Raw genomic sequence first — 27,000 nt, 5'->3', positions numbered from 1 at the left:
AGCAGAAAATCTGTACAGGTATACCTCATTTTATTGTGCTTCATTTTACTGTGCTTTGCAAATATTGTGTTTTTTACAAATTGAAGGTTTATGGCAACCCTGCATTGCCTGATGATAGTTAGCAATTTTTAGCAATAAAATATTTTTAAATTAAGGTATGTACATTTGAAAAAAATATAATGCTATTGCTCACTCAACAGACTACAGGATAATGTAAAGATAACTTTTACATGCATTGGGAAAACCAAAAAATCATGTGACTCACTATATTGCAATATTCACTTTATTGCAGTGGTCTGTAGCTAAACCCACAATATTTCTGAGGTATGCTTGTGAAGACATAATTGAACTGAACACCCCATCAGCAAGTAGATGTAATCAACATCAATAGAACACTTCATCCAACAACAGCTTATTTTCAAGCTAACCCAAAACAATCGCCAAGATCAATCACATTCTGGGACATACATCTAAACAAATTTAAAAGAATAGGAATCATACAAAGTATGCTCTCAGACCACAGTTAAATTACACTGAAATCAAGAACCAGAAATAGATGGAACACACCAAAATACTTGGAGATTAATCAGCACATTTCTAAATGACACATGGGTCAAGGACGAGTCCTTAAGAAAAATTAAAAAGTGTTTTCAAATGAAAATGAAAATACAATTTAATATTTGTGGGATGCAGTGAAAGCAGCACATAGGAACTGAATCAATAATTAATAGCCTTCCAGAAAACAAAGCACTAGGCCCAGCTGGGTTCACTGGTGAATTCTACCTGACATTTTAAGGAAGAAATGATACTAAATTCTACACTCTCTTTCAGAAAATAGAAGCAGAGAGAATATTTCCTAACTCATTCTCTGAGGCCAACATGACACTGTTATCAAAACCAGACAAAGATATTACAATACAGGAGAAGTACAACTAATCTCTCTCATGAACATCGAGGCAAATATTCTCAACAAAATATTAGCATATCAAATGCAACAAGGTGTAAAATAATTATAGAGGAGGACCACGTGGGATTTATTCCAGGAATGCAAGGCTGGTTCAACATTCAAAAATCAATTGATGTAATTAATCACACCAAGAGGTTAAAGAAGAAAAATCATATGATCGAAGAGATGTAGAAAAAGCGTCTGACAAAGTCCAACACACATTCATTCATGATAAAAACTCTCAGCAAACTAGGAATATATGGGAATTTCCTCAACTTGACAAAGAACATCTGCAAAAATCCTGCAGCTAACATCATACCTAATGGTGAGACACCAGATGCTTTGCCTCTAAGATCAGGAATAACTATTAAAATCATATTGGAATTCCAAGCTATTGCAATAAGACAAGAAAATGAAATAAAAGGTATATACATTGGGAAGGAAAAAATAAAACTGTCTCTTTTTGCATATGACACAATTATGTATGTAGAAAACCCTAAAGAATATGCAAAAATCTCCTGGAGCTATTAATGAACTATAGCACAATTTCAGGATACAAGGTTAATATACAAAAGTCAATTGTTTTCTTATATGCTCACAGTGAACATTCAGAATTTGAAATTTAAAACACAATATCATTTACTTTAGAAGAAAAGAGAAGTATTTAGGTATAAATCAAAAAATATGTATAAGATATATTGATGAATACTACAAAACTCTAATGAAATAAATCAAAGATCTAAATAAATGGAGAGATATTCCATGTATACAGATAGGAAGACAATATTACCAACATTTCTGTTCTTCACAACTTGATCTATAGTTTCAGTGTAGTCCAATTCAAAATCCCTGCAAGCTATTTTCTAGATATCAACAAAGTGATTATAAAATTTATATGGAGAGGCAAAAATATCCAGAATAGCCAACACAATACTGGGGGAGAAAAACAAATCAAAATATTGACACTATCTGACTTCAAAATTACTGGTAAGTTATAGTAATCAGAACAGTATGGTATTGGTGAAAGAAAAAATAGATCAATGGAATGGAATTGATATCCTAAAATAAATCCACATAAACATATTCAACTGATCTTTGACAAAGGATCTAGGAAAATTCAATAGAGAAATGATAGTCTTTTCAAAAAATGGTGCTGGAACAACTGTATATCCCCATGCCAAAAAAATAATAATAATAATCTAGAGACAGACCTTACACCTTTCATAATAATTAACTCAAAATGGATTATAGAAGTAAATGTAAAACACAAAACTATAAAACTCCTAGAAAATAACATAAGAGAAATCTTAGGTGATCTTGGATTTGGTGATGACTTTTTAGATATAACACCAAAAGCATGATTCATGAAAGAAAATATTGATAAGTTTAATTTCATTAAAATTACAAACTTCTGCTCTGTAAAAAATTCTGTTGAGTGAAAAGACAAGCCACAGACTGGAAAAGAAATCTTTATAAAACATATATCTGATAAAGGACAGGTATCTAAAATATACAAACAGCTTTTAAGATGCAATAATATGAAAACAAACAACACAATTGAAAATGGGCAAAAGATTTGAACAGACACCTCACCAAATAAGATCTACAGATGGCATATAAAAAGATGTTCTGCAACACATGGCATTAAGAAAATGCAAATTATAAAAGTAATGAGGTATCACTACACACCTACTAGAATAGCTAAAATCCAAAACATAGACAACATCAAGTGCTGGCTAAGATGTGGCACAAGAAGAACTCTCATTCACTGATGGCAGAAATAAAAAAAAAAATAGTACAGCCACCTTGGAAGATAATTTGGCAGTTTCTTAAAAAAAACTAAATATACTTTTACCATGCAGTTCAGTAATTGTGGTCTTTGGTATTTAACTGAATTATTTGAAAAGTTATATACACAAAACCTAGACACAAATGTTTATAGCAGCTTTAATAGTAGTTGACAAAATTTGGAGGATTCCAAGATGTCCTTTGATAGGTGAATAGGTAAACAAATTGTAATACATCCACACAATGAAATATTATTCAGTGCTAAAAAGAAATGAGCTATCAAGCCGTGAAAAGACACAGAAGAACCTTAAATGCACATTTCTAAGTGAAAGGAGCCAATCTGAAAAGGCTACATGCTATATAATTCCAACTATATGACATTCTGGAATAAGCAATATTATGGAAACCATAAAGAGATCACTGGCTGTCAGGGGTCAGCGGGGGTATGGAACAAGGAAGTGATGAATGGGTGGTGCCTAGGGATCATTAGGGCAGTGAAACTATGTTGTATGACAGTGTAATGATGGATTCATGTCATTATACGTTTATCAGAATCTATAGAATGTGCAACGCATTGGCTCATCAACTGTATCAAATGTATCTCATAAATGCAAATGTTAATAATAGGGGTAACTGTATGCAGGGGGTTAAGAATATATGAGAACTCTCTGTACTTATCATTCAATTTTTCTTTAAATCTAAAACTGCTCTAAAAGTAGTCTCAATATTAAAAAAGAAGTGAGTGATCCAAGGTCCCCCAGCTTTGTTTTGATTAGACAAACACAAAGGCTGCATTCTTGCTCATTAGGAAAGCCACCAGGGACATCTAGATACAGCACCAATCTGCTAGGACACTCTAGAAGCTTTCATTGCAAAAGCCTCTAAAAGAATCAAGTTTGGACTGTGTCTGGGCTTCTAAAACCCACAGGTTCAGTAATTCTCTAGGAGGACTCAAAGGACTCTGCATATGGTCATACACATGGTTAAGATTTATTTCTGTGAAAGGATAAAAAGCAAAATCAGCAAAGGGAAAAGATGCATGGGATGAAGTCCATCGAAAGCTAGGTGCAAGCTTCCAAGAGTTCTCTCTTAGTGCACTCACACAGGAAATACTTAATTCCTCCAGCAACAAGTTATGACAACACATATGCAATGTTGTGTACCAGGGAAGCTCATTAGATACTAAGTGCCCTAGGTTTTATATTGGTTGCTGTACCCAGGCTCCCTCTGCTGAGCATGTACCAAACTTCTCAACTCCCAAAAGAAAATAAGGTGTTTAGCATAAACCACATTGTTTGTACAGGCAGTCTATGCACAATGAGTCACTCTTAACACATAGGGAAACTTTTATATCAGTGTAGGGTACTGTTTACCAGCCAAGTTCTCAGAGACCAGCCAAAATGGGAACATATGTATATGTATAACTGATTCACTTTGTTATAAAGCAGAAACTAACACACCATCATAAAGCAATTATACTCCAATAAAGATGTTAAAAAAAAAGAGCTCATCTTGTAAGCAGACTTTTCTAAGCACAGAAGTCTTGGGCCAGTTATGTTAACTTTTTTCTGCATAGGAACCCTGGCACAGAATAGAAGAAAAAGGAAGAAAGCAAAATTGTGCAAGAGGAAAATGGCAGATGACCCCAGACTAGTACTTCATTCCAGTTTATGGAAGAGAAGTAGTCCTTCACCTTTCAACACTAACTCCATCTACCACTGAGTCTCTTGACTCATCACCTTCATGTACCTCACATTCTGTGATGGATACTCACTAAATCAGGTGTCAGGAGATGAGTTTCAGCTTTGCCACAGTCTGTGTGACCATGGACAAGATGATTTCTAAGCTCGTGTCTATGACTTCATTCAGTTGGGTATCTCTTTTTATACTTGAACCTTCAATATCTCTATATCTTACTGGATCTTTTATCCAAAACATAGATCCATTCTACCAGTAAATAAGCCTTAATCAGTTAATTCCTGTTTTTCCCTTTCCAAGTGACACTTTTTGTGACTCAGAACTTTTCCCCTAGATCATCGCAATAGTTTCCTAAACTGGTTTACTTGCTTCCCGTCTCTCCCGCATTTAATTCATCCTACAACTTCAGCCAGTTTAAGATTCCTAAAATAGAATTCTAATCATATTGCTTGCACGACCAAAGGCCTTCAATAATTCTTCCAGGGTCAACAGAATTAAAACAAACTCCTGAGCCTATTACACCACAATATCTCTACAACTTGTCTGATCCTTTCCTGTCTTTCACTATCCTCCAATAGTAATGCAAATTCTGGTCAAACCTTTAGCCAAACATTGTTTTCCATCCCTGGGGCCACTGCCCTCCACTTGAAAGGTCCATTTCTATATTTTTATCTGTCAAACACTTTACATATAATCATATTACCACCTCAAATTTAGAAGGGCAACATTCTTCCACAAAGGCAATTCTCCACGTCCAAATGTAAGTTTTTTATTCTCCAGATACCTTCCTATCCCTACAAGGACACCACATACACATTACATTATGTAAAAAAAAAACTACTTGTATAAGAGTCATGTGTGTTCTCATTTTAGCATCCTAACTGTAAGCTGCAGAAGAGCAGGAAGTACGTCTTACTGTCTTTGTAGTCCTATTGCAACCATCATAGTGCCTGGCATGTGGTAGGCGCTCACTGAGTAGTGACTTCTTTGAACTGAAGTCAGTGGAAGTGCCATATAAGCTGTAGTCTCAGTGTAGAACCAAAAAAAAAAAAAAACCTACCTTTGGAACACCTCATGGGAAAAAAGTAGATCTACTCCTGATCTATCAAATATAGCATTAGTTTAACTCTATCCTAATATGTAATCTAGAATCAGAAACTTAGAACTGAAAAGGATTCTAGAGATCTTTGAGTACCACTCTTCCTTTGATAGATAGAGAAACTGAGGACAAGAAAGGAATATCTTATCCAAAGTCACACTGTGAGTTTGTGGAGGAGGTGGCTTGAGAACTCAGGGCTCCTGAGTCATTGGCCATGGTTTTATCTACAAGCACAACTATTATACATGGTTCTCTGCTGAGGCAGGGTATGAGGAAAGCCTTGAAATAGGAAGCTGCGACGTACCAAGGCATAGCTGGCAATAGAAGGCAGGGCAGGCTGTTTGAACATACCTCTTGTAACTGAGATTCTTTCTTTTTGGAAGACAAATGTAAGTGCCGATCCAGCAAGGAATAAAACCTCTCTCCATCCTTTTCAAATTTCTTTTTCCGCTCCTAGAGGTGGGACAGAAGGCACAGATTAGCATGTCTACGATTTTAATTGTCTGCTCAGAAATGAGAATGCATAACACAGTGTCAGGTTTCATGTGGTCAATCTCTCTAGTTCCCAGGAAGGAAAAAAAAAAAAGCAAGAGAGAATTAATTTCTGCATTGGTCTCAGTAATTTCGGCTTCCTCAAACATAACCTTGAAAAATTCCACCTACACAAGGGGTAGTTCCTATTGGTATAGCTAAAGGCTCTGGGAGCTGCTGCTCAGAGAATGGCACTTAAAATGCACCTGTGTGCAGGTTACCTTTTCTTCTCAATATTTTCCACATGCATTAACTACATTAATTATTTAAAGGAGAAAGAAGGAACACAATAGTGAACAGTGAATACACCTTTTAAATATTAATCTGCAATGCATTTAGACAGCCAAATAATAAGTAAAATATCTCCAAGGCAATTGGAACCTAAGACTGCCTCTGTGAATGATGAGTTCCTTGATATTATTCAAGCATTTGAGTACTGCATATTAAAACACTGTGTTAAAGATGAGGAAAAAATCCCAGAAGGTTTAACTGAAAATAAAGAGTTGAAAAGCCTTATGAAGGATGGAGTACTCAGTCATCACTCTCTTCAAGTATGAAATTTAATTAAGCCCTCTGCCTCTCAACACAAGGAGAAATCACACAGTCTCCAAAGGAGCACTAAGAATACTAGTTTGTCACAGATTAAGGCTGACATTCTGCAATCCTCTCAGCACCATGTTGGGAAATTCACGTAAAAGGCTTGTGTTGTCACATAGGAAATCTAAACTCACTGAGCCCCTACAGTGTGTCAGGTATTCGAAGAAGCAGTACGGGGAACACACAGACAAAAAGAAAAAAAGTACCTCACCCATGGTTTATTTCCACAGGCAATCTGTTGCTGGGCAAGAAGCCAGCACAGAACTGAGGGACCTCTGATCTGTAAGGAATGTGCTTTTCACCAGAGGGAAAAAAATAAAAGAGGAAGCTAATATTAACTGAGGCATACATCAGGCCAGGAAGGACCTTAGGTACTTACTATTTTTTTTTTGAATTTTTGAATCTTATATATTTAATTTTTCTACAGCAGGTTCTTGTTAATTATCCATTTTATACATATTATTGTATATATGTCAATCCCAATTTCCCAATTCACCACATCAACACCCTCCCATCACTTTCCCCCCTTGGTGTCCATAAGTTTGTTCTCTACATCTGTGCCTCTATTTCTGCCCCCTGCAAACCAGTTCATCTGTACCATTTTTCTAGGTTCCACAAATATGCATTAATACACGATATTTATTTTTCTCTCTCTAACTTAACACTGTATGACAGTCTCTAGATCCATCCACATCTCTACAAATGACACAATATTTTTCTTTTTATGGTTGCATAATATTCCATTGTATATATGTACCATATCTTCTTTATGCATTCGCCTGTCGATGGGCATTTAGGTTGCTTTCATGACCTGGCTATTGTAAATAGTACTGCAATGAATACTGGGGTGCATGTGTCTTTTTGAATTATGGTTTTCTCTGGGTACATGCCCAGTAGTGGGATTACTGGGTCATATGGTAATTCTGTTTTTAGTTTTTTAAGGAACCTCCATACTGTTCTCCATAGTGGCTATATCAATTTACATTCCCACCAACAGTGCAAGAGGGTTCCCATTTCTCCACACCCTCTCCAGCATTTGTTGTTTGTAGATATTCTGATGATTCCCATTCTCACTGGTGTGAGGTGATATCTCATTGTAGTTTTGATTTGCATTTTTCTAATAATTAGTGATGTTGAGAAGCTTTTCATGTGCTTCTTGGCAATCTGTGTCTTCTTTGGAGAAATGTCTATTTAGGTCTGCTGCCCATTTTTGGATTGGGTTGTTTGCTTTTTTAATATTGAGCTGCATGAGCTGTTTATATATTTTGGAGATTAATCCTTTGTCCGTTGATTCATTTGCAAATATTTTCTCCCATTCTGAGGGATGTTTTTTCGTCTTGTTTATGGTTTCCTTTGTTCTACAAAAGCTTTGAAGTTTCATTAGGTCTCATTTGTTTATTTCCATTTTTATTTCATTACTCCAGGATGTGGATCAAAAAAGATCTTGCTGTTATTTATAGTGTTCTTCCTATGTTTTCCTCTAAGAGTTTTATACTGTCCGATCTTACATTTAGGCCTCTAATCCATTTTGAGTTTATTATTGTGTATGGTGTTAGGGAGTGTTCTAACTTAATTATTTTCCATGTAGCTGTCAATTTTCCCAGCACCACTTAGTGAAGACACTGTCTTTTCTCCATTGTATAGCCTTGCCTCCTTTGTCATAGATTAGTCGACCATAGATGTGTGGGTTTATCTCTGGGCTTTCTATCCTGTTCCATTGACCTATATTTCTGTGTTTGTGCCAGTACCATATTGTCTTGATTACTGTAGCTCTGCCATATAGTCTTAAGTCACAGAGTATGATTCCTCCAGCTCCGTTTCCTTCCGTCAAGACTACTATGGCTATTTGGGGTCTTTTCTGTGTCTCCATACAAATTTTAATATTTTTGAAATAGTTCTGTGGAAAATGCCATTGGTTATTTGACAGGAATTGAATTGAATCTGTAGATTGCTTTGGGTAGTATAGTCATTTTCACAATATTGATTCTTCCAATCTAAGAACATGGTATATCTCTCCATCTGATTGTATCATCTTTAAGTTCTTTCAGCACTGTCTTATAGTTTTCTGCACACAGGTCTTTTGTCTCCCTAGGTAGGCTTACTCCTAGGTATTTTACTCTTTTTGTTGCAATGGTAAAGGGGAGCATTTCCTTAATTTCTCTTTCAGGTTTTTCATCACTAGTGTATAGGAATGCAAGAGATTTCTATGCATTAATTTTGTATCCTGCAACATTACAAAATTCATTGATTAGCTCTAGTAGTTTTCTGATGGCATCTTTAGGAATCTCTATGTATAGTATCATGTCATCTGCAAATAGTATCAGTTTTACTTCTTCTTTTACAATTTGAATTCCTTTATTTCTTTTTCTCCTCTAATTGCCATGGCTAGGACTTCCAACACTATTTGAATGATAGTGGCAAGAGTGGACATCCTTGTATTGTTCTTCATCTTAGAGGAAATGCTTTCAGTTTCTCACCACTGAGAATGATGTTTGCTGTGGGTTTTTCATATATGGCCTTTATTATGTTGAGGTAGGTTCCCTCTATGCCAACATTCTGGAGACTTTTTATCATAAATAGGTGTTGAATTTTGTCAAAAGCTTTTTCTGCATCTATTGAGATGATCATATGGTTTTTATTCTTCAGTTTGTTAATATGGTGTATCACATTGGTTGATTTGCATATATTGAAGAATCCCTGCATCCCTGGGATAAATCCGACTTGATAATGGTGTATGATCCTTTAAATATGTTGTTGGATTCTGATTGCTAGTATTTTGTTGAGGATTTTTGCATTTATATTCATCAGTGATATTGGTCTGTAATTTTCTTTTTTTGTAGTATATTTGTCTGGTTTTGTTATCAGGGTGATGGTGGCCTCATAGAATGAGTTTGGGAGTGTTCCTTCCTGTGCAATTTTTTTGAAGAATTTGTGAAGGACGGGGGCTAGCTCTTCCCTAATGTTTCACAGAAATCACCTGTGAAGCTGTCTGGTCCTGGATGTCTGTTTGTTGGAAGATTTATAATCACAGTTTCAATTTCATTACTTGTGATTAGTCTGTTCATATTTTCTATTTTTTCCTGGCTCAGTCATGGAAGGCTATACCTTTCTAAGAACTGGCCCATTTCTTCCAGGTTGTCTGTTTAATTGGCATAGAGTTGTTTTTAGTACTCTCTTAGGATGCTTTGTATTTCTGTGTTGTCTGTTGTAAGTTATCTTTTTTCATTTCTAATTCTGTTGATTTGAGTCCTCCCCCTCTTTTTCTTGATGAGTCTGGCTAATAGTTTATCTTCTCAATGAACCAGCTACTAGTTCTATTGATCTTTGCTATTGTTCTCTTTGCTTCTATTGCATTTATTTCTCCTCTGATTGTCATGGTTTCTTTCCTCCTACTATATTTGGGTTTTGTTTTTTTTTTCTTTTTTCTCGAGTTACTTTAGGTGTAAGGTTAGACTGTTTACTTGAGATGTTTCTTGTTTCTTGAGGTAGGCTTGTACTGCTATAAACTTCCCTCTTAGAACTGCTTTTGCTGCATCTGATAGGTTTTGGATTATCGTGTTTTTGTTGTAATTTGTTTCTAGGTATTTTTTTGGTTTTCTCTTTGATTTCTCAATGATCTCTTGGTTATTGATTAATGTATTGTTTAGCCTCCATATATTTGTGTTTACACTTTTTCCCTGCAATTCATTTCTAATCTCATAACATTGTGATCAGAAAAGATGCTTGATATGATTACAATTTTCTTAAATTTACTGAGGCTTGATTTGTGACCCAAGACGTGATCTATCCTAGAGAATGTTCCATGGGCACTTGAGAAGAATGTGTAATCTGCTGTTTTTTGATGGAATGTCCTATAAATATCAATTAAATCTATGTGATCTGTAGCGTCATTTAAAGCTTGTGATTCCTTATTAATTTTCTGTTTGGATGATCTGCCCATTGGTGTGAGGTGTTAAAGTTCCCCACTATTACTGTGTTACTGTCGATTTCCTCTTTTATAGCTGTTAGCAGTTGCCTTATGTATTGAGGTGCTCCTATGTTGGGTGCATATGTTTATAATTGTTATATCTACCTCTTGGATTCATCCCTTGATCATTATGTAGTGTCCTTCCTTGCCTCTTGTAACATTCTTTATTTTAAAGTCCATTTTATCTGATATGAGTATTTCTACTCCAGCTTCTTTTTGATTTCCATTTGCACAGAATATCTTTTTCCATCCTCCCACTTTCAGTCTGTATGTGTTCCTAGGTCTGAAGCGGGTCTCTTGTAGACAGCATATATATGGGTCTTGCTGTGTATCCGTTCAGCATGCCAGTGTCTTTTGATTGGAGCATTTAATCCATTCACATTTAAGGCAATTATTGACATGTATGTTCCTATTACCATTTTCTTAATTGTTATGGGTTTGTTTTTGTAGGTCATTTACTTCTCTTGTGTTTCCCACTTAGAGAAGTTCCTTTAGTGTTTCATGTAGAGCTGGTTTGAATTCTCTTAGCTCTTACTTGTCTGAAAAACTGTTGATTTCTCCATCAAATCTGAATGAGATCTTTGCAGGGGAGATTAATCTTGGTTGTAGGTTCTTTCCTTTCATCACTTTAAATATATCATGCCACTCCCTTCTCGTTTGTAGAGTTTCTGCTGATAAATGAGCTGTTAACACTATGAGAGTTCCATTGTATATTATTTGTCATTTTTCCCTTGATACTTTCAGTAATTTTTCTTTGCCTTTAATTTTTGTCACCTTGATTACTATGCACCTCAGTGTGTTTCCCCTTGAGTTTATCCTGCCTGGGACTCTCTGTGCTTCCTGGACTTGATTACTATTTTGGATCCCATGTTAGGGACGTTTTTGACTATAATCTCTTCAAATATTTTCTCGGGTCCTTTCTCTCTCTCTTCTCCTTCTGGAACCCCTATTATGTGAATGTTGTTGCATTTAATCTTGTCCCAGAGGTCTCTTAGGCTTTTTTCATTTCTTTTCATTCTTTTTTCTTTATTCTGTTCTGCAGCAGTGAATTCCTCCATTGTGTCTTCCAGGTCACTTATCCGTTCTTCTGCCTCAGTTACTCTGCTACTGATTCCTTCTAGTGTATTTTTCATTTCAGCTATTGTATTGCTCATGTCTGTTTCTTTGTTCTTTTATTTTTCTATGTCTTTGTTAAACATCTCTTTCATCTTTCCGATCTTTGCCTCCATTCTTTTTCCGAGGTCCTGGATCATCTTCACTATCATTTTTCTGAATTCTTCTGGAAGGTCTCCTATCTCCACTTCAGTTAGTTGTTTTTCTGGGGTTTTATCTTGTTCCCTCATCTGGTACATAGCCCTCTGCCTTTTCATCCTGTCTATCTTTCTGTGAATGTGTTTTTTGTTCCACAGGCTGCAGGATTGTATTTCTTCTTGCTTCAGCTGTCTGCTCTGTGGTGGATGAGGCTATCTAAGAGGCTTGTGCAAGTTTCCTGATGGGACTGGTGGTGGGTAAAGATGGGTGTTGCTCTGGTAGGCAGAGCTCAGTAAAACTTTAATCCGCTTGTCTGCTGATGGGTGGTGCTCGGTCCCCTCCCAGTTGATTGTTTGTCCTGAGGCGACCCAACACGGTAACCTACCCAGCTCTTTGGTGGGGCTAGTGGCAGAGTCTAGGGGAGCTGACACCAAGGAGTACTTCCCAAATCTCTGTTGCCAGTGTCCTTGTCCTAAAGGTGAGACACAGCCACCCCTCACCTCTGCAGGGAATCCTCAAACACCAACAGGTAGGTCTGTTTCAGTCTCCTATGGCGTCACTGCTCCTTACCCTGGGTCCTGATGCACACACTATTTTCTGTGTGCCCTCCAAGAGTGGAGTCTCTGTTTACCCCAGTCCTGTTAAAGTCCTGCAATGAAATCCTGCTAGCCTTCAAAGTTTGATCCTCTAGGAATTCCTCCTCCTGTTGCTGGACCCCCAGGTTGGGAAGTCTGATGTGGGGCTCAGAACCTTCACTCCAGTGGGTGTACTTCTGTGGTATAAGAGTTCTGCATTTTGTGAGTCACCCAGCCAGGAGTTATGGGATTTGATTGTATTGTGGTTGCACCCCTCCTACTTATTGTGGCTTCTCCTTTGTCTTTGGATGTGGGGTACCGTTTTTGGTGAGTTCCAGTGTCTTCCTGTCAATGACTGTTCAGCAGTTAGCTGTGATTCTGGTGCTTTCTCAAGAAGGAGTGAGCACACGCCCTTCTACTCCGCCATCTTGAACCAATCTCCCATGTTCGGTACTTAAAATCTATATCTCATTTAGTATTCACAACTCTGAGAAATACATACTGTAAAGGAAATTAAGGTTCAAAAATGGTGAACTAACTTGCTGTAGGTCATATAGCATACACGTCTGATTTATTCTACATAGTCATATAGGACCCAGATGATCATGAAAGGACTTACACTCAGGAGGCTTATGAATACTCAGGGAACCTTGTCTATAGCCTTAGCCCCAACTCAGATACCAAAACACTTGAGATAGAAAATTTCACACAAAAGATAGTAGGGGAAACTGTTCCTTCAGGTACTGAATTTATTTAAAGTAGCAACTGTTTGAAGAAAGCATGGGAGCCAGAAAATGTCAGTGACTTCTCTAGGAATAAAGTTCTGTGGGTCACTTTTTCCTCCACTTCCATTTTTAAAATAAAAACTATGAGATAGAATTCATGTATCCTAAAATTCACCATTTTAAAGTGGATAATTCAGTTTTTAGTATATTAATTAAGTTGCATAACCATCACTGCTATCTAATTCCAAAATATTTCCATCAACTCAAAAAAAAAAACCATACCTATTAGTAATCATTCCCTATTCCTCCCTCCTTCGCCTCAGTAACCACAGTTTACTTTCTGTCTCTGTGAATTTGCCTACTCTAGACACTTAATATAACTGGAATCGTATAATATGTGGCCTTTCATGACTCTCTTTTTACACTTAAAATAATGTTTTCAACGTTTATCCCTGTTGATTGACCCTTTGCATATACAGTTTACCCTTGAACAACATGTGGGTTAGGGACCCCAAATCTCTGTACAGTTGAAAATCCGCATATAACTTATAGTCCACTGTCCATACACATGGATCCACTATATCCACAGTTCTGCATCTGCAGATTCAACCAACCACAGATTGTATACTACTGTAATATTAACTATTGACAAAATCCACGTATAACTGGACCCATGCCGTTCAAACCAATGAAGTTGAAGGGTCAAATGTATATTCTATGGAGAAATGTTTATTAAATTATTTTGCCCATTATTAAATTTGGTTTTATCTCTGTATTTCACCAAAGAAGAAATACAAATGGACAAAAGCACATGAAAAGATTTTTGGGTTGCTGGCACTTTCTTGGTAGTGCCCTTTGAAGCATAAATATTTTTAAATTTGTGAAGTCTATCTAACTGGCCTATTTTTTTCTTTGGTTACTTGTGCCTTGGTGTCATATCTCAGAAACTTGGCTGATCTAAAGTCATGAAGCTTTACACCTATATTTTCTTCTAAGAGCTTTATAATCTTCAGTTTTTTTTTTAGTTAACAACTTCATTGGAGTACAATTGCTTTACAATGGTGGGTTAGTTTCTGGTTTGTAACACAGTGAATCAGTTATGCATATACATATGTTCCCATATCGCTTCCCTCTTGCGTCTCCCTCCCTCCCACCCTCCATATCCAACCCCTCTACGTGGTCAAAAAGCACCGAGCTGATCTCCCTGTGCTATGAGGCTGCTTCCCACTAGCTATCTATTTTACGTTTGGTAGTGTATACATGTCCATGTCACTCTCTCACTTTGTCAAAGCTTACCCTTCCCCCTCTCCATATCCACAAGCCCATTCTCTAGTAGGTCTGTGTCTTTATTCCCATCTTACCCCTAGGTTCTTCATGACATTTTTTTTTCTCTGATTCCATATATATGTGTTAGCATAGTGTATTTGTTCTTCTCTTTCTGACTTACTTCACTTGGTATGATAGACTCTAGGTCAATCCATCTCACTTCAAATAACTCAATTTTGTTTCTTTCTATGGCTGAGTAATATTCCATTGTATATGTGTGCCACATCTTCTTTATCCATTCATCTGGTGATGGACACTTAGGTTGCTTCCATATCCTGGCTATTGTAAATACAGCTGCAATGAACATTTTGGTACATGACTCTTTTTGAATTATGGTTTTCTCAGGATAAATGCCCAGTAGTGGGATTGCTGGGTCATAAGGTAGTTCTATTTTTAGTATTTTAGGAACCTCCATACTGTTCTCCATAGTGGCTGTACCAATTCACATTCCCACCAGCAGTGCAAGAGTGTTCCCTTTTCTGCACATCCTCTCCAGCATTTACTGCTTGTACATTTTTTGATGATGGCCATTCTGACCGCTGTGAGATGATATCTCATTGTAGTTGTGATCTGCATTTCTCTAATGATTAATGATGTGGAGCATTATTTCATGTGTTTGTTGGCAATCTGTATATCTTCTGTGGAGAAATGTCTATTTAGGTCTTCTGCCCAATTTTGGATTGGGCTGTTTCTTATTTTGATACTGAGCTACATGAGCTGCTTGCAAATGTTGGAGATTGATCCTTTGTCAGTTGCTTCATGTGCAAATATTTTCTTCCATTCTGGGGGTTGTCCTTTGGTCTTCTTTATGGTTTCCTTTGTTGTGTAAAAGCTTTTTAAGTTTTATTAGGCCCCACTTGATTATTTTTGTTTTTATTTCCATTTCTCTAGGAGATGGGTCAGGAAGGATCTTAGTGTGACTTATGTCATAGAGTGTTCTGCCTATGTATTCCTCTAAGACTTTGAGAGTGTCTGGCCTTATATTTAGTTCTTTAATCCATTTTGAGTTTATTTTTGTTTATGGTGTTACTGAGTTTTTGAATTTCATACTTTTTCATGTACCTGTCCTGTTTTCCCAGCACCACTTATTGAAGAGGCTGTCTTTTCTCCACTGTATATTCTGGCCACCGTTATCAAAGATAAGGTGACCATATGTGCGTGGGTTTATCTCTGGGCTTTCTATCCTGTTCCATTGATCTATATTTCTGTTTTTGTGCCAGTACCATACTCTGTTGATTACTGTAGCTTTGTAGTATAGTCTGAAGTCAGGGAGCCTGATTCCACAGGCTCCATTTTTCATTCTCAAGATTGCTGTGGCTACTAGAGGACTTTTGTGTTTCCATACAAATTGTGAAATTTGTTGTTGTAGTTCTGTGAAAAATGCCCCTGTTAGTTTGATAGGGATTGCATTGAATCTGTAGATTGTTCTGGGTAGTAGAGTCATTTTCACAATGTTGATTCTTCCAATCCAAGAATATGGTATATCTCTCCATCTATTTGTATCATCTTTAACTCCTTTCATCAGTGTCTTATTATATTCTGCATAGAGGTCTTTTTTCTCCTTAGGTAGGTTTATTCCTAGATATTTTATTCTGTTTGTTGCAAAGGTTAATGGGAGTGTTTTCTTAAATTCATTTCCAGATTTTTCATCACTAGTGTATAGGAATGCCAGAGATTTATGTGCATTAATTTTGTATCCTGCTACTTTACCAAATTCATTGATTAGCTCTATTAGTTTTCTGATGGCATCTTTAGGATTCACTACGTACAGTATCATGTCATCTGCAAACAGTGACAGCTTTACTTCTTCTTTTCCAATTTGGATTCCATTTATTTCTTTTTTCTTCTCTGATTGCTGTGGCTGAAACTTCCAAAACTATGTTGAATAATAGGGGTGAGAGTGGGGCACCTTGTCTTGTTCCTGATCTTAGTGGAAATGGTTTCATTTTTTCACCACTGAGGACGATGTTGGCGGTGGGTTTGATATATATGGCCTTTATTATGTTGAGGAAAGTTAACTCTATGCCTACTTTCTGCAGGGTTTTAATCATACAGGGGTGCTGAATTTCGTCGAAAGCTTTCTCTGCATCTATTGAGATGATCACATGGTTTTTCCCAATCAATTTGTTAATATGCTCTCTCATGTTGATTGATTTGCATATATTGAAGAATCCTTGCATTCCTGGAATAAACCCCACTTGATCATGGTGTATGATCCTTTTAATGTGCTGTTGGATTCTGTTTGCTAGTATTTTGTTGAGGATTTTTTGCAACTATGTTCATCAGTGATATTGGCCTGTAGTTTTCTTTCTTTGTGACATATTTTTCTGGTTTTGGTATCAGGCTGATGGTGGCCTCGTGGAATGTGCTTGGGAGTGTTCCTCCCTCTCCTATATTTTGGAAGAGTTTGAGAAGGATGGGTGTTAGCTTTTCTCTAAATGTTTGATAGAATACACCTGTGAAGCCATCTGGTCCTGGGTTTTTGTTTGTTGGAAGACTTTTAATCACACTTTCAATATCAGTGCTTGAGATTGGTCTGTTTGTGTTTTCTATTTCTTCCTGCTTCAGTCTCGGCAGGTTGTGCCTTTCTAAGAATTTGTCCATTTCTTCCAGGTTGTCCATTTTATTGGCATAGAGTTGCTTGTAGTAATCTCTCAAGACGTTTGTATTTCTGAAGTGTCAGTTATTACTTCTCCTTTTTCATTTCTAATTCTATTGATCTAAGTCTTCTCCCTTTTTTTATTGATGAGTCTGGCAAATGGTTTATCAATTTTGTTTATCTTCTCTAAGAACCAGCATTTAGTTTTATTGATCTTTGCTACTGTTTCCTTCATTTCTTTTTAATTTACTTCTAATCTGATATTTATGATTTCTTTCCTTTTGCTAACTTTCGGGTTTCTTTATTCTTCTTTCTCTAATTACTTTAGGTGCAAGTTTAGGTTGTTTATTTGAGATGTTCCTTGTTTCTTAAGGTAGGATTGTATTGCTGTAAACTTCCCTCTTAGTACTGCTTATGCAGCATCCAATAGGTTTTGGGTCGCCGTGTCTCCATTGTCATTTGTTCCTGGGAAATTTTTGATTTCCTCTTGGATTTCTTCAGTGATCACTTGGTCATTAAGTAGTGTATTGTTTAGTCTCCGTGTGTTTGTATTTTTTCCAGGTCTTTTCCTGTAACTGATATCTAGTGTCATAGCATTGTGGTCGGAAAAGATACTTGATACGATTTCAATTTTCTTAAATTTACCAAGGCTTGATTTCTGACCCAAGATATGATCTATCCTGGAGAAAGTTCCATGAGCACTTGAGAACAATGTGTATTCTGTTGTTTTGGATGGAATGTCCTATAAATATCAATTAAGTCCATCTTGTTTAATATATCATTTAAAGTTTGTGTTTACTTATTTGTTTTCATTTTGGATGATCTGTCCATTGGGGAAAGTGGGGTGTTAAAGTCCCCTACTATGATTGTGTTACTCTCCATCTCCCCTTTTATGGCTGTTAGTATTTTCCTTATGTATTGAGGGGTTCCTATGTTGGCTTCATAAGTATTTACAATTGTTATATCTTCTTCTTGAATCAATCCCTTGATCATTATGCATAGTCATTCTTTGTCTCTTGTAATAGTCTTTACTTTAAAGTCTATATTGTCTGATATGTGAATTGCTACTTCAGCTTTCTTTTGATTTCCATTTCCATGGAGTATCATTTTCCATCCCCTCACTTTCAGTCTGTATGTTTCTCTAGGTATGAAGTGGGTCTCCTGTAGACAGCATATATTCGGGTCTTGTATTTGTATGCATTCAGCGAGTCTGTGACTTTTGGTGGGAGCATTTAATCCATTTACATTTAAGGTAATTATCGATATGTATGTTTCTTTTCCCATTTTCTTAATTCCTTGGGGTTTATTATTGTAGGTCTTTTACTTCTCTTGTGTTTCCTGCCGAGAGAAGTTCCTTTAGCATTTGTTGTAAAGCTGGTTTGGTGGTGCTGAGCTCTCTCAGCTTTTGCTTGTCTGTAAAGCTTTTCATTTCTCCATCAAATCTAAATGAGATACTTGCTGCGTAGAGTAATCTAGGTTGTAGGTTTTTCTCCTTCATCACTTTACATATGTCCTGCCACTCCCTTCTCACTTGCATAGTTTCTGCTGAAAGTTCAGCTGTTAACCGTATGGGGATTCCCTTGTGTTTTATTTGTTGTTTTTTCCTTGCTGCTTTTAAAATATTTTCTTTGTATTTAATCTTTGATAGCTTGATTAATATGTGTCTTGGTGCGTTTCTCCTTGGATTTATCCTGTATGGGACTCTCTGTGCTTCCTGGACTTGATTAACTATTTCCTTTCCCATACTAGGAAAGTTTTCAACTATAATCTCTTCTAATATTTCCTCAGACCCTTTCTTTTTCTCTTGTTCTTCTGGGATCCATATAATTCGAATGTTGCAGCTTTTAATGTTGTCCCAGTCATATCTTAGACTGTCCTCAGTTCTTTTTATTATTTTTTTTTCTTTATTCTGCTCTGAAGTAATTATTTCCACTATTTTATCTTCCAGGTCACTTATCTGTTCTTTTGCCTCAGTTATTCTGCTGTTGATTCCGTCTAGAGAATTTTTAATGTCATTTCTTGTGTTGTTCATCATTGTTTTCTCTTTAGTTCTTCTAGGTCCTTGGTAAACATTTCTTGTATTTTCTATATTCTATTTCCAAGATTTTGGATCATCTTTACTATCATTATTCTGAATTCTTTTTCAGGTAGACTGCCTATTTCCTCTTCATTTGTTAGGTCTGGTGGGTTTTTATCTTGCTCCTTCACCTGCTGTGTGTTTTTCTGTCTTCTCATTGTGCTTATCTTACTGTGTTTGGGGTCTCCTTTTTTTCAGGCTGCAGGTCTGTAGTTCCCGTTGTTTTTGGTGTCTGTCCCCAGTGGTTAAGGTTGGCTCAGTGGGTTGTGTAGGCTTCATTGTGGAGGGGACTAGTGCCTGTGTTCTGGTGGATGAGGCTGGATCTTGTCTTTCTGGTGGGCAGGTCCACATCTGGTTGTGTGTTTTGGGGTGTCTGTGGACTTATTAAGATTTTAGGCCACCTCTCTGCTAATGGGTGGGGTTGTGTTCCTGTTTTGGTAGTTGTTTGGCATAGCGTGTCCAGCACTGTAGCTTGCTGGTCATTGAGTGAAGCTGGGTCTTGGTGTTGAGATGGAGATCTCTGGGAGATTTTTGCCATTTGATGTTATGTGGAGCTGGGAGGTCTCTTGTGGACCAGTGTCCTGAAGTTGGTTCTCCCACCTCAGAGGCACAGCACTGACTCCTGGCTGGAGCACCAACAGCCTTTCATCCACACAGCTGAGAATAAAAGGGAGAAGGAAGGAAGGAAGGAAGGAAGGAAGGAAGAAAGAAAGAAAGAAAGAAAGAAAGAAAGAAAGAAAGAAAGAAGAAAGAAAGAGAGGAAGGAAGGAAGGAAGATGATAAAATATAATAAAGTAAAATAAAGTTATTAAAATAAATAAATAAGAAAATTTTTTAAAGTAAAAAAAAAAAAAACGGATTGACAGAACCGTAGGACAAATGGTGAAAGCAAAGCCATACAGACAAAATCACACAGAGAAGCATACACATACGCACTCACAAAAAGAGAAAAAGTGGAAAAAGAATATATCTTTGCTCCCAATGTCCACCTCCTCTATTTGGGATGATTCATTGTCTATTCAGTTATTCCACAGATGCTGAGTGCATCAAGTTGATTGTGGAGATTTAATCCGCTGCTCCTGAGGCTGCTGGGAGAAATTTCCCATTCTCTTCTTTGTTCTCACAGCTCCCAGGTTTCAGCTTTGGATTTGGACACGCCTCTGTGTGTAGGTCGCCTGAGGGCGTCAGTTCTTCGCTCAGACAAGACGAGGTTAAAGGACCAGCTGATTTGGGGGCTCTGGCTCACTCTGGCCGGGGGGAGGGAGGGGTACCGATGCAGGGAAAGCCTGCAGCGGTAGAGGGCAGCGTGACATTGCCCCAACCTAAGGTGTGCCATGCGTTCTCCTGGGGAAGTTGTCTGTGGATCACGGGACCCTGGCAGTGGTGGGCTGCACAGGCTCCCAGATGGGGCAGTGTGGACTGTGACCTGTGTTTGCTCACAGGTTTCTTGGTTGCTGCAGCAGCAGCCTTAGCGTCTCATGCCTGTCTCTGGGGTCTGCGCTGATAGCCACGACTCGCGCCCATTTCTTGAGCTCCTTTAAGCAGCTCTCTTAATCCCCTCTCCTCACACACCAGGAAACAAAGAGGCAAGAAAAAGTGTCTCGCCTCTTCGGCAGCTCTGGACTTTTTCCCGGACTCCCTCCCATCTAGCCGTGGTGCACTAGCCCCCTTCAGGCTGTGTTCACACAGCCAACCCCAGTCCTCTCCCTGGGATCTGACTGAAGCCCAAGCCTCAGCTCCCAGCTCCCACCCACCCTGGCAGGGGAGCAGACAAGCCTCTCGGGCTGGTGAGTGCTGGTCAGCACCAATCCTCTGTGCGGGAATCTCTCTGCTTTGCCCTCTGCACCCCTATTGCTGGCTCTTCTTTGTGGCTCCAAAACTTCCCCCCTCCGCCACCTGCAGCCTCCACCCACGAAGGGGCTTCCTAGTGTGTAGAAACCTTTCCTCCTTCACAGCTCCCTCCCACTGGTGCAGGTCCCATCCCTATTCTTTCTCACTGTTTTTAATTTTTTATTTTGCCCTACCCGGGTACGTGGGGAGTTTCTTGCCTTTTGGGCGATCTGAGGTCTTCTGCCAGCATTCAGTAGGTATTCTGTAGGAGCAGTTCCACATGTAGATGTATTTCTGATGTATCTGTGGGGAGGAAGGTGATCTCCACGTCTTACTCTTCCGCCATCTTGAAGATCTAATCCAATTTTCAGTTCTAATTTTTTTTAACATAGTATGATCTAGGGCCCCATCTTCATTCTTTTGCATGTCAATATCCAGTAGACTTAGCATCATTTGTTTAAAAAAACATTCTTTCCCATTCAATTGTTTTGGCATCCTCGTAAAATATCAATTAGCCATAAACATATACATTTATTTCTGGACTCTCAGTTCTATTCTATTGATCTATAAGCCTACCATTATGTCAGCACCACACTGTGTTGATTACTATAGGTTTGTGGTAAGTTTTAAAATTAAAAATTGTGAATCTTTTTCAAAATTTCTTTTTCCATTTGCTTCTTTCTATCCGGATTTTAAGGTCACCATATCAGTTTGTACAAAATGGTCAGCTGATATTTTACTAGACATTTGCACTGAATGTATATATATTTTGTATTACCATCTTAACAATATTGCCTTCCGATTCATGAACATGGAACTTCTTTCTATTTATTGAGGTCCTCCATAATTTCTTCCAATGATATTTTGTACTTTTTAGTATACAAGTCTTTAACTTATTTTGTTCAATTTATGCCTCAGTACTTTACTCTTTTTGATACTACTGTAAATGGGTTTGTTTTCTTAATTTAGTTTTCAAGTTTTTAATTAATAGTGTATAGAAATACAATGTACTTTTGTATATTGATCGTGTATCATGCAACCTTGTTGTACTCCTTTATTAGTTCTAACTATGTGTGTGTGCACATGTGCATGTATGTCTTTGTATTCCTTAGGATTTCCAATATACAAGATAAAGTAATCTGCAAATAGAGATAGTATTACCTCTTCAGCCAGAGAACGACAAATACTCTATGATACTCCTTATACATGGAATGTAAAAAATAAAACAAAGTAGTGAATATAAGAAATAGGAAATAGACTCACAGATACAGAGAACAAACTAGTGATTAGCAGTGGTGAGAGGGGAGGGGAAGGGGTAATATAGGGGTATGAGGTTAAAAAGTACAAACTATTATATATAAGCTACTCAGATATATTGTACAACACTGGAAATATAACCAATTTTTATAATAACTATAAATGAGGCATAACCATTAAAAACTGTGAATAACTATATTGTACACCTGTAACATATAATGTTGTAATTCAAATATACTTCAATTAAATAAAGAAGTTGCATTTCAGGGTCAATTTGACTGCAAGTGCCAAATGTAATAAAGGCTCTAATCAAGAATCACTTCTATACTCAGGTAAAAATGCTGCATTAAGACAGTTCTGGACTCATGAATAAGGGAAAGAACTACTATGTTGAAAAGACATATTTGCCAAACAGTATGTGATGCTCTTCAATATATGTTATTTAATTGAAATATTCATATCAACCCTGAATGCTAGGTGTAATTTCTTAACTTCTAATATTGAATAGAAATGTATACAGAATCACAGACAGAAGAGAGGAAACAGAGCCTGGGAATTTGATTGCATCATTACATGCATAATGTTCACATGACCACATAAGTAGCATTCAAGGTTAAGACATTTTTTAAAACTCTTTTGTTATTCAAATAATCATCTGGTCCAATGTAGTAAGTTAAGACAAGTAGCGATCCCCGGTCCTCTTTTTCCTATTTCCTCTTTCCCAGAAGCAACAACTTTCATCTCTTTAAGCCAATTATTCTAGAAGTTCCATCCAAATTTCTAATATCTCAAAATAAATGTTTATATTGCTGTTACTAATTTTTAAGTTTTATGCATTATCTATTAGCATATTTATCAGTAAAGGAGATGAGAATTTAGTTCCCTTTCCTCTCACCATCTCATTATCACCACCACCACCTTTGCGCCCCTACCCAAAAATACTTCCTCATACTTCCAATATACTCTTATTATAATCTTGGTTTGATTCATATTAAGTATTCATATTCATTATTATGACTATCTAAATACTATTTATAACGATACATATAATGGAATACGAGTAATCTTATTTTCTTGTACAATTTTTATAAAACATAAAGGTGCCTATTACCCTTTCTGTTTTGCTTTATTTGGTTGGTAATTTTCAATGCACTTAGAACTAAATCTCTAACTCTACTCCAGTTCTCTATATCTCCTCTCAAAATGTCCATTCATATAATTTCATTTCAATACCACCTGGAACCTTCTGGTAGCTCTAACCTGAAATTTTTGACTTTTATTCATAGTTCCTGGTTTTGAGTTTGGAACATCCTTCCACATTCATCCTGGGGTATTCTATTTGAAACTCTAATATGTTGGTATACTTTTCCCCCAGTATTTCCTGTTTTCATTTTTCTTTCATTGCTCACTTTTTATGATGAACCCATTCATCTGTAGCTTTCTAAAAAAGGGTATATATGTCAGTTTTTGAGACATTCAATATCCAAAAATTTCTTTATCCTCCTATTTGATTGGTATTTTGGCAAATATAGAATGATAGATTGGCAGGATTGAGTCTTGGTTCCAGACATTTTGATGATGTCAGATTTCCTGAAGATGTCCTTAAGTAAAGTCTATCTCCATCCATCTTGGTGGGTACTTGCAGGAGGCTTTCAATCCTCGGATTCAGCTCTTTCAGTTCTTAGAAAATCCTTTCAGTCGTTTCATGTATAACCTCCTCCCCACTATTTTATCTTTAAACACTTCCTTTTATTTTGAACTCCTAAGACAGGACTTTTACTTTTCTATTTTCTTCTTAATCCTCAATATCTTCCACTCTTTGTCCTACTTTAAAATTTTTTTATTAACTTTACCTTCCAAAGTTTCTACTCAGTTAGTCACTTTTGCTATCATTTTTTTTTTAATTTCTAAACTTTCTTACTCATTCTCTGTTACACACATGAAGTTCTTGATTAAGATGCAGTCATCTACTTGAGCATATTAAAATATTAAATATTGAATTTATATATTTTATTTATTTTACATTGAAATATAGTTGATTAACAATGTTGTGTTAGTTTCTTCTTTTTTCTTTCTTTTCTAAACACGTTTATTGGAGTATAATTGCTCTACAATGGAGTGTTAGTTTCTGCATTATAAGAGGGTAACACAGCTATACATATAAATATATCCACATAAATCTTCCTTCTTCCATCTCCCTCCCTCCCACACTGCCTATCCCACCTCACTAGGTGGTCACAAAGCACCGAGCTCATCTCCCTCTGCTATGTGGCTGCTTCCCACTAGTTGTCAGTTTTATATTTGGTAGTCTATATATGTCCATGCCACTCTCTCACATTGTCCCAGCTTACCCTTCCCCTCCCCGTGTCCTCAAGTCAGTTCTCTAGTAGGTCTGCATCTTTATTCCTGTGCTGCCCCTGGTTCTTCATGACGATTTTCTCTTTTTATTTTTTTTAGACTCCATATATATATAGATTAGCATACAGTATTTGTTTTTCTCTTTCTAACTTACTTCACTCTGTATGACAGACTCTAGTTCCATCCACCTCAATACAAATAATTCAGTTTTGTTTTTTTATGGCTGAGTAATATTCCATTGAATATATGTGCCACTTCTTTATCCACTCATCTGTCAATGGACACTCGGTTGCTTCCATGTCTGGGATATTGTAAATAGAGCTAAAATGAACATTGTGGTACATGACTCTTCTTGTATTATGGTTTTCTTAGGGTATATGCCCAGTAGTGGGAATCCTGGCTCGTATGGTAGTTCTACTTTTAGTTTTTTAAGGAACATCCATACTGTTCTCCATACTGGCTGTATCAATTTACATTCCAACCAACAGTGCAAGACGGTTCCCTTTTCTCCACACCCTCTCCAGGATTTATTGCTTGTATATTTTTTGATAATGACCATTCTCACAGTTGTGAGGTGATACCTCATCGTAGTTTTGATTTACATTTCTCTAATGATTAGTGATGTTGAGCTTCTTTCATCTGTGTATTGGCAATCTGTATATCTTCTTTGAAGAAATGTCTATTTAGGACTTCTGCCAATTTTTGGATTTGGTGGGTTTTTTTTTTTAATTGAGCTGCATGAGCGGTTTGTATATTCTGTATACTAATCCTTTTCTGTTGATTCATTTGCAAATATTTTCTCCCATTCTGAGGGTTGTCTTTTTGCCTTCTTTCTGGTTTCCTCTGCTGTGCAAAAGCTTTTAACTTTCATTAGGTCCCATTTCTTTATTTTTGTTTTTACTTCGATTTCTCTAGGAGGTGGTTCAAAAAGGATCTTGCTGTGCTGTATGTCACAGAGGGTTCTGCCTATGTTTTCCTCTAAGAGTTTGACAGCGTCTGGCCTTATATTTAGGGCTTTAATCCATTTTGAGTATATTTTTCTGTATGGTGTTAGGGAGTGTTCTAATTTCATTCTTTTACATGTAGCTGTCCAGTTTTCCCAGCACGACTTATTGAAGAGGCTGTCTTTTCTTCACTCTATATTCTTGGCTCCTTTAGCAAAGATAAGGTGACCATAGGTGCATGGGTTTATCTATGGGCTTTCTTTCCTGTTCCATTGATCTATATTTCTGTTCTTGTGCCAGTACCATACTGTCTTAATTACTTAAGCTTTATAATATAGTCTGAAGTCAGGGAGCCTGATTCTTCCAGCTCCGTTTTTCTTTCTCAAGATTGATTAGGCTATTTGGGGTATTTTGTGTTTCCAAACAATTTGTGAAATTTTTTGTTCTAGTTCTGTGAAATATGACAGTGGCAGTTTGATAGAGATTTCATCGAATCTATAAATTGCTTTCAGTAGTAGAGTCATTTTCACAATGTTGATTCTTCCAATCAAAGAACATGATATATCTCTCCATCTATTTGTATCATCTTTAATTTATTTCATCAGTGTCTTATAATTTTCTGCATACAGGTCTTTGATCTCCTTAGGTAGGTTTATTCCTCGATAATTTATTCTTTTTGTTGCAATGGTAAATGGGAGTGATTTCTTAATTTCACTTTCATATTTTTCATCATTGGTGTATAGGAATGCAAGAGATTTCTGTGCATTAATTTCATATCCTGCTACTTTACCAAATTCATTGATTAGCTCTAGTAGTTTTCTGGAAGCTTTAGCGTTCTCTATGTATAGAATCATGTCATCTGCAACCAGTGACAGCTTTACTTCTTCTTTTCCGATTTGGATTCCTTTTATTTCTTTTTCTTCTCTGATTGTTTTGGCTAAAACTTCCAAAACTACATTGAATAATAGTGGTGAGAGTATGCAGCCTTGTCTTCTTCCTGATCATAATGGAAATGATTTCAATTTTTCACCACTGACAATGATGTTGGCTGTGGGTTTGTCATATATGGCCTTTATTATGTTGAGTAAACTTCCATCTATGCCTACTTTCTGTAGGGTGTTTATCATAAATGGGTGTTGAGTTTTGTCAAAAGCTTTCTCTGCATCTATTGGGATGATCATATGGATTTTCCCCTTCAATTTGTTAATATGGTGTATCACGTTGATTGATTTGCGTATATTGAAGAATCCTTGCATTCCTGGAATAAACCCCACTTGATCATGGTGTATGATCCTTTTAATGTGCTGTTGGATTCTGTTTGCTAGTATTTTGTTGAGGATTTTTGCATCTATGTTCATCAGTGATATTGGCCTGTAGTTTTCTTTCTTTGTGACATCCTTGTCTGGTTTTGGTATCAAGGTGATGGTGGCCT

At 36.9% G+C, this 27,000-nt stretch overlaps 1 protein-coding gene across 4 annotated transcripts in view; it reads right to left on the bottom strand.

Moving 5' to 3' along the window:
• The window catches only part of OPHN1 (oligophrenin 1), a 643,672-nt gene that overhangs the window by 297,672 nt on the left and 319,000 nt on the right, over positions 1 to 27,000 (bottom strand). For all 4 annotated transcript variants that reach the window (XM_081222445.1, XM_081222448.1, XM_081222447.1 and 1 more), the window contains one exon: positions 5,883 to 5,984. In XM_081222445.1, the coding sequence (XP_081078571.1) occupies positions 5,883 to 5,984 (102 nt within the window). The remainder of the gene's footprint in view (positions 1 to 5,882; positions 5,985 to 27,000) is intronic.

This window comes from Mesoplodon bidens (genome assembly GCF_964165515.1).
Source record: "Mesoplodon bidens genome assembly, chromosome: X".
In the NCBI taxonomy this organism is placed as follows: domain Eukaryota; kingdom Metazoa; phylum Chordata; class Mammalia; order Artiodactyla; family Ziphiidae; genus Mesoplodon; species Mesoplodon bidens.
Note: the sequence above shows the minus strand (reverse complement) of the source record. Positions and strands in the feature narration are given on the sequence as shown.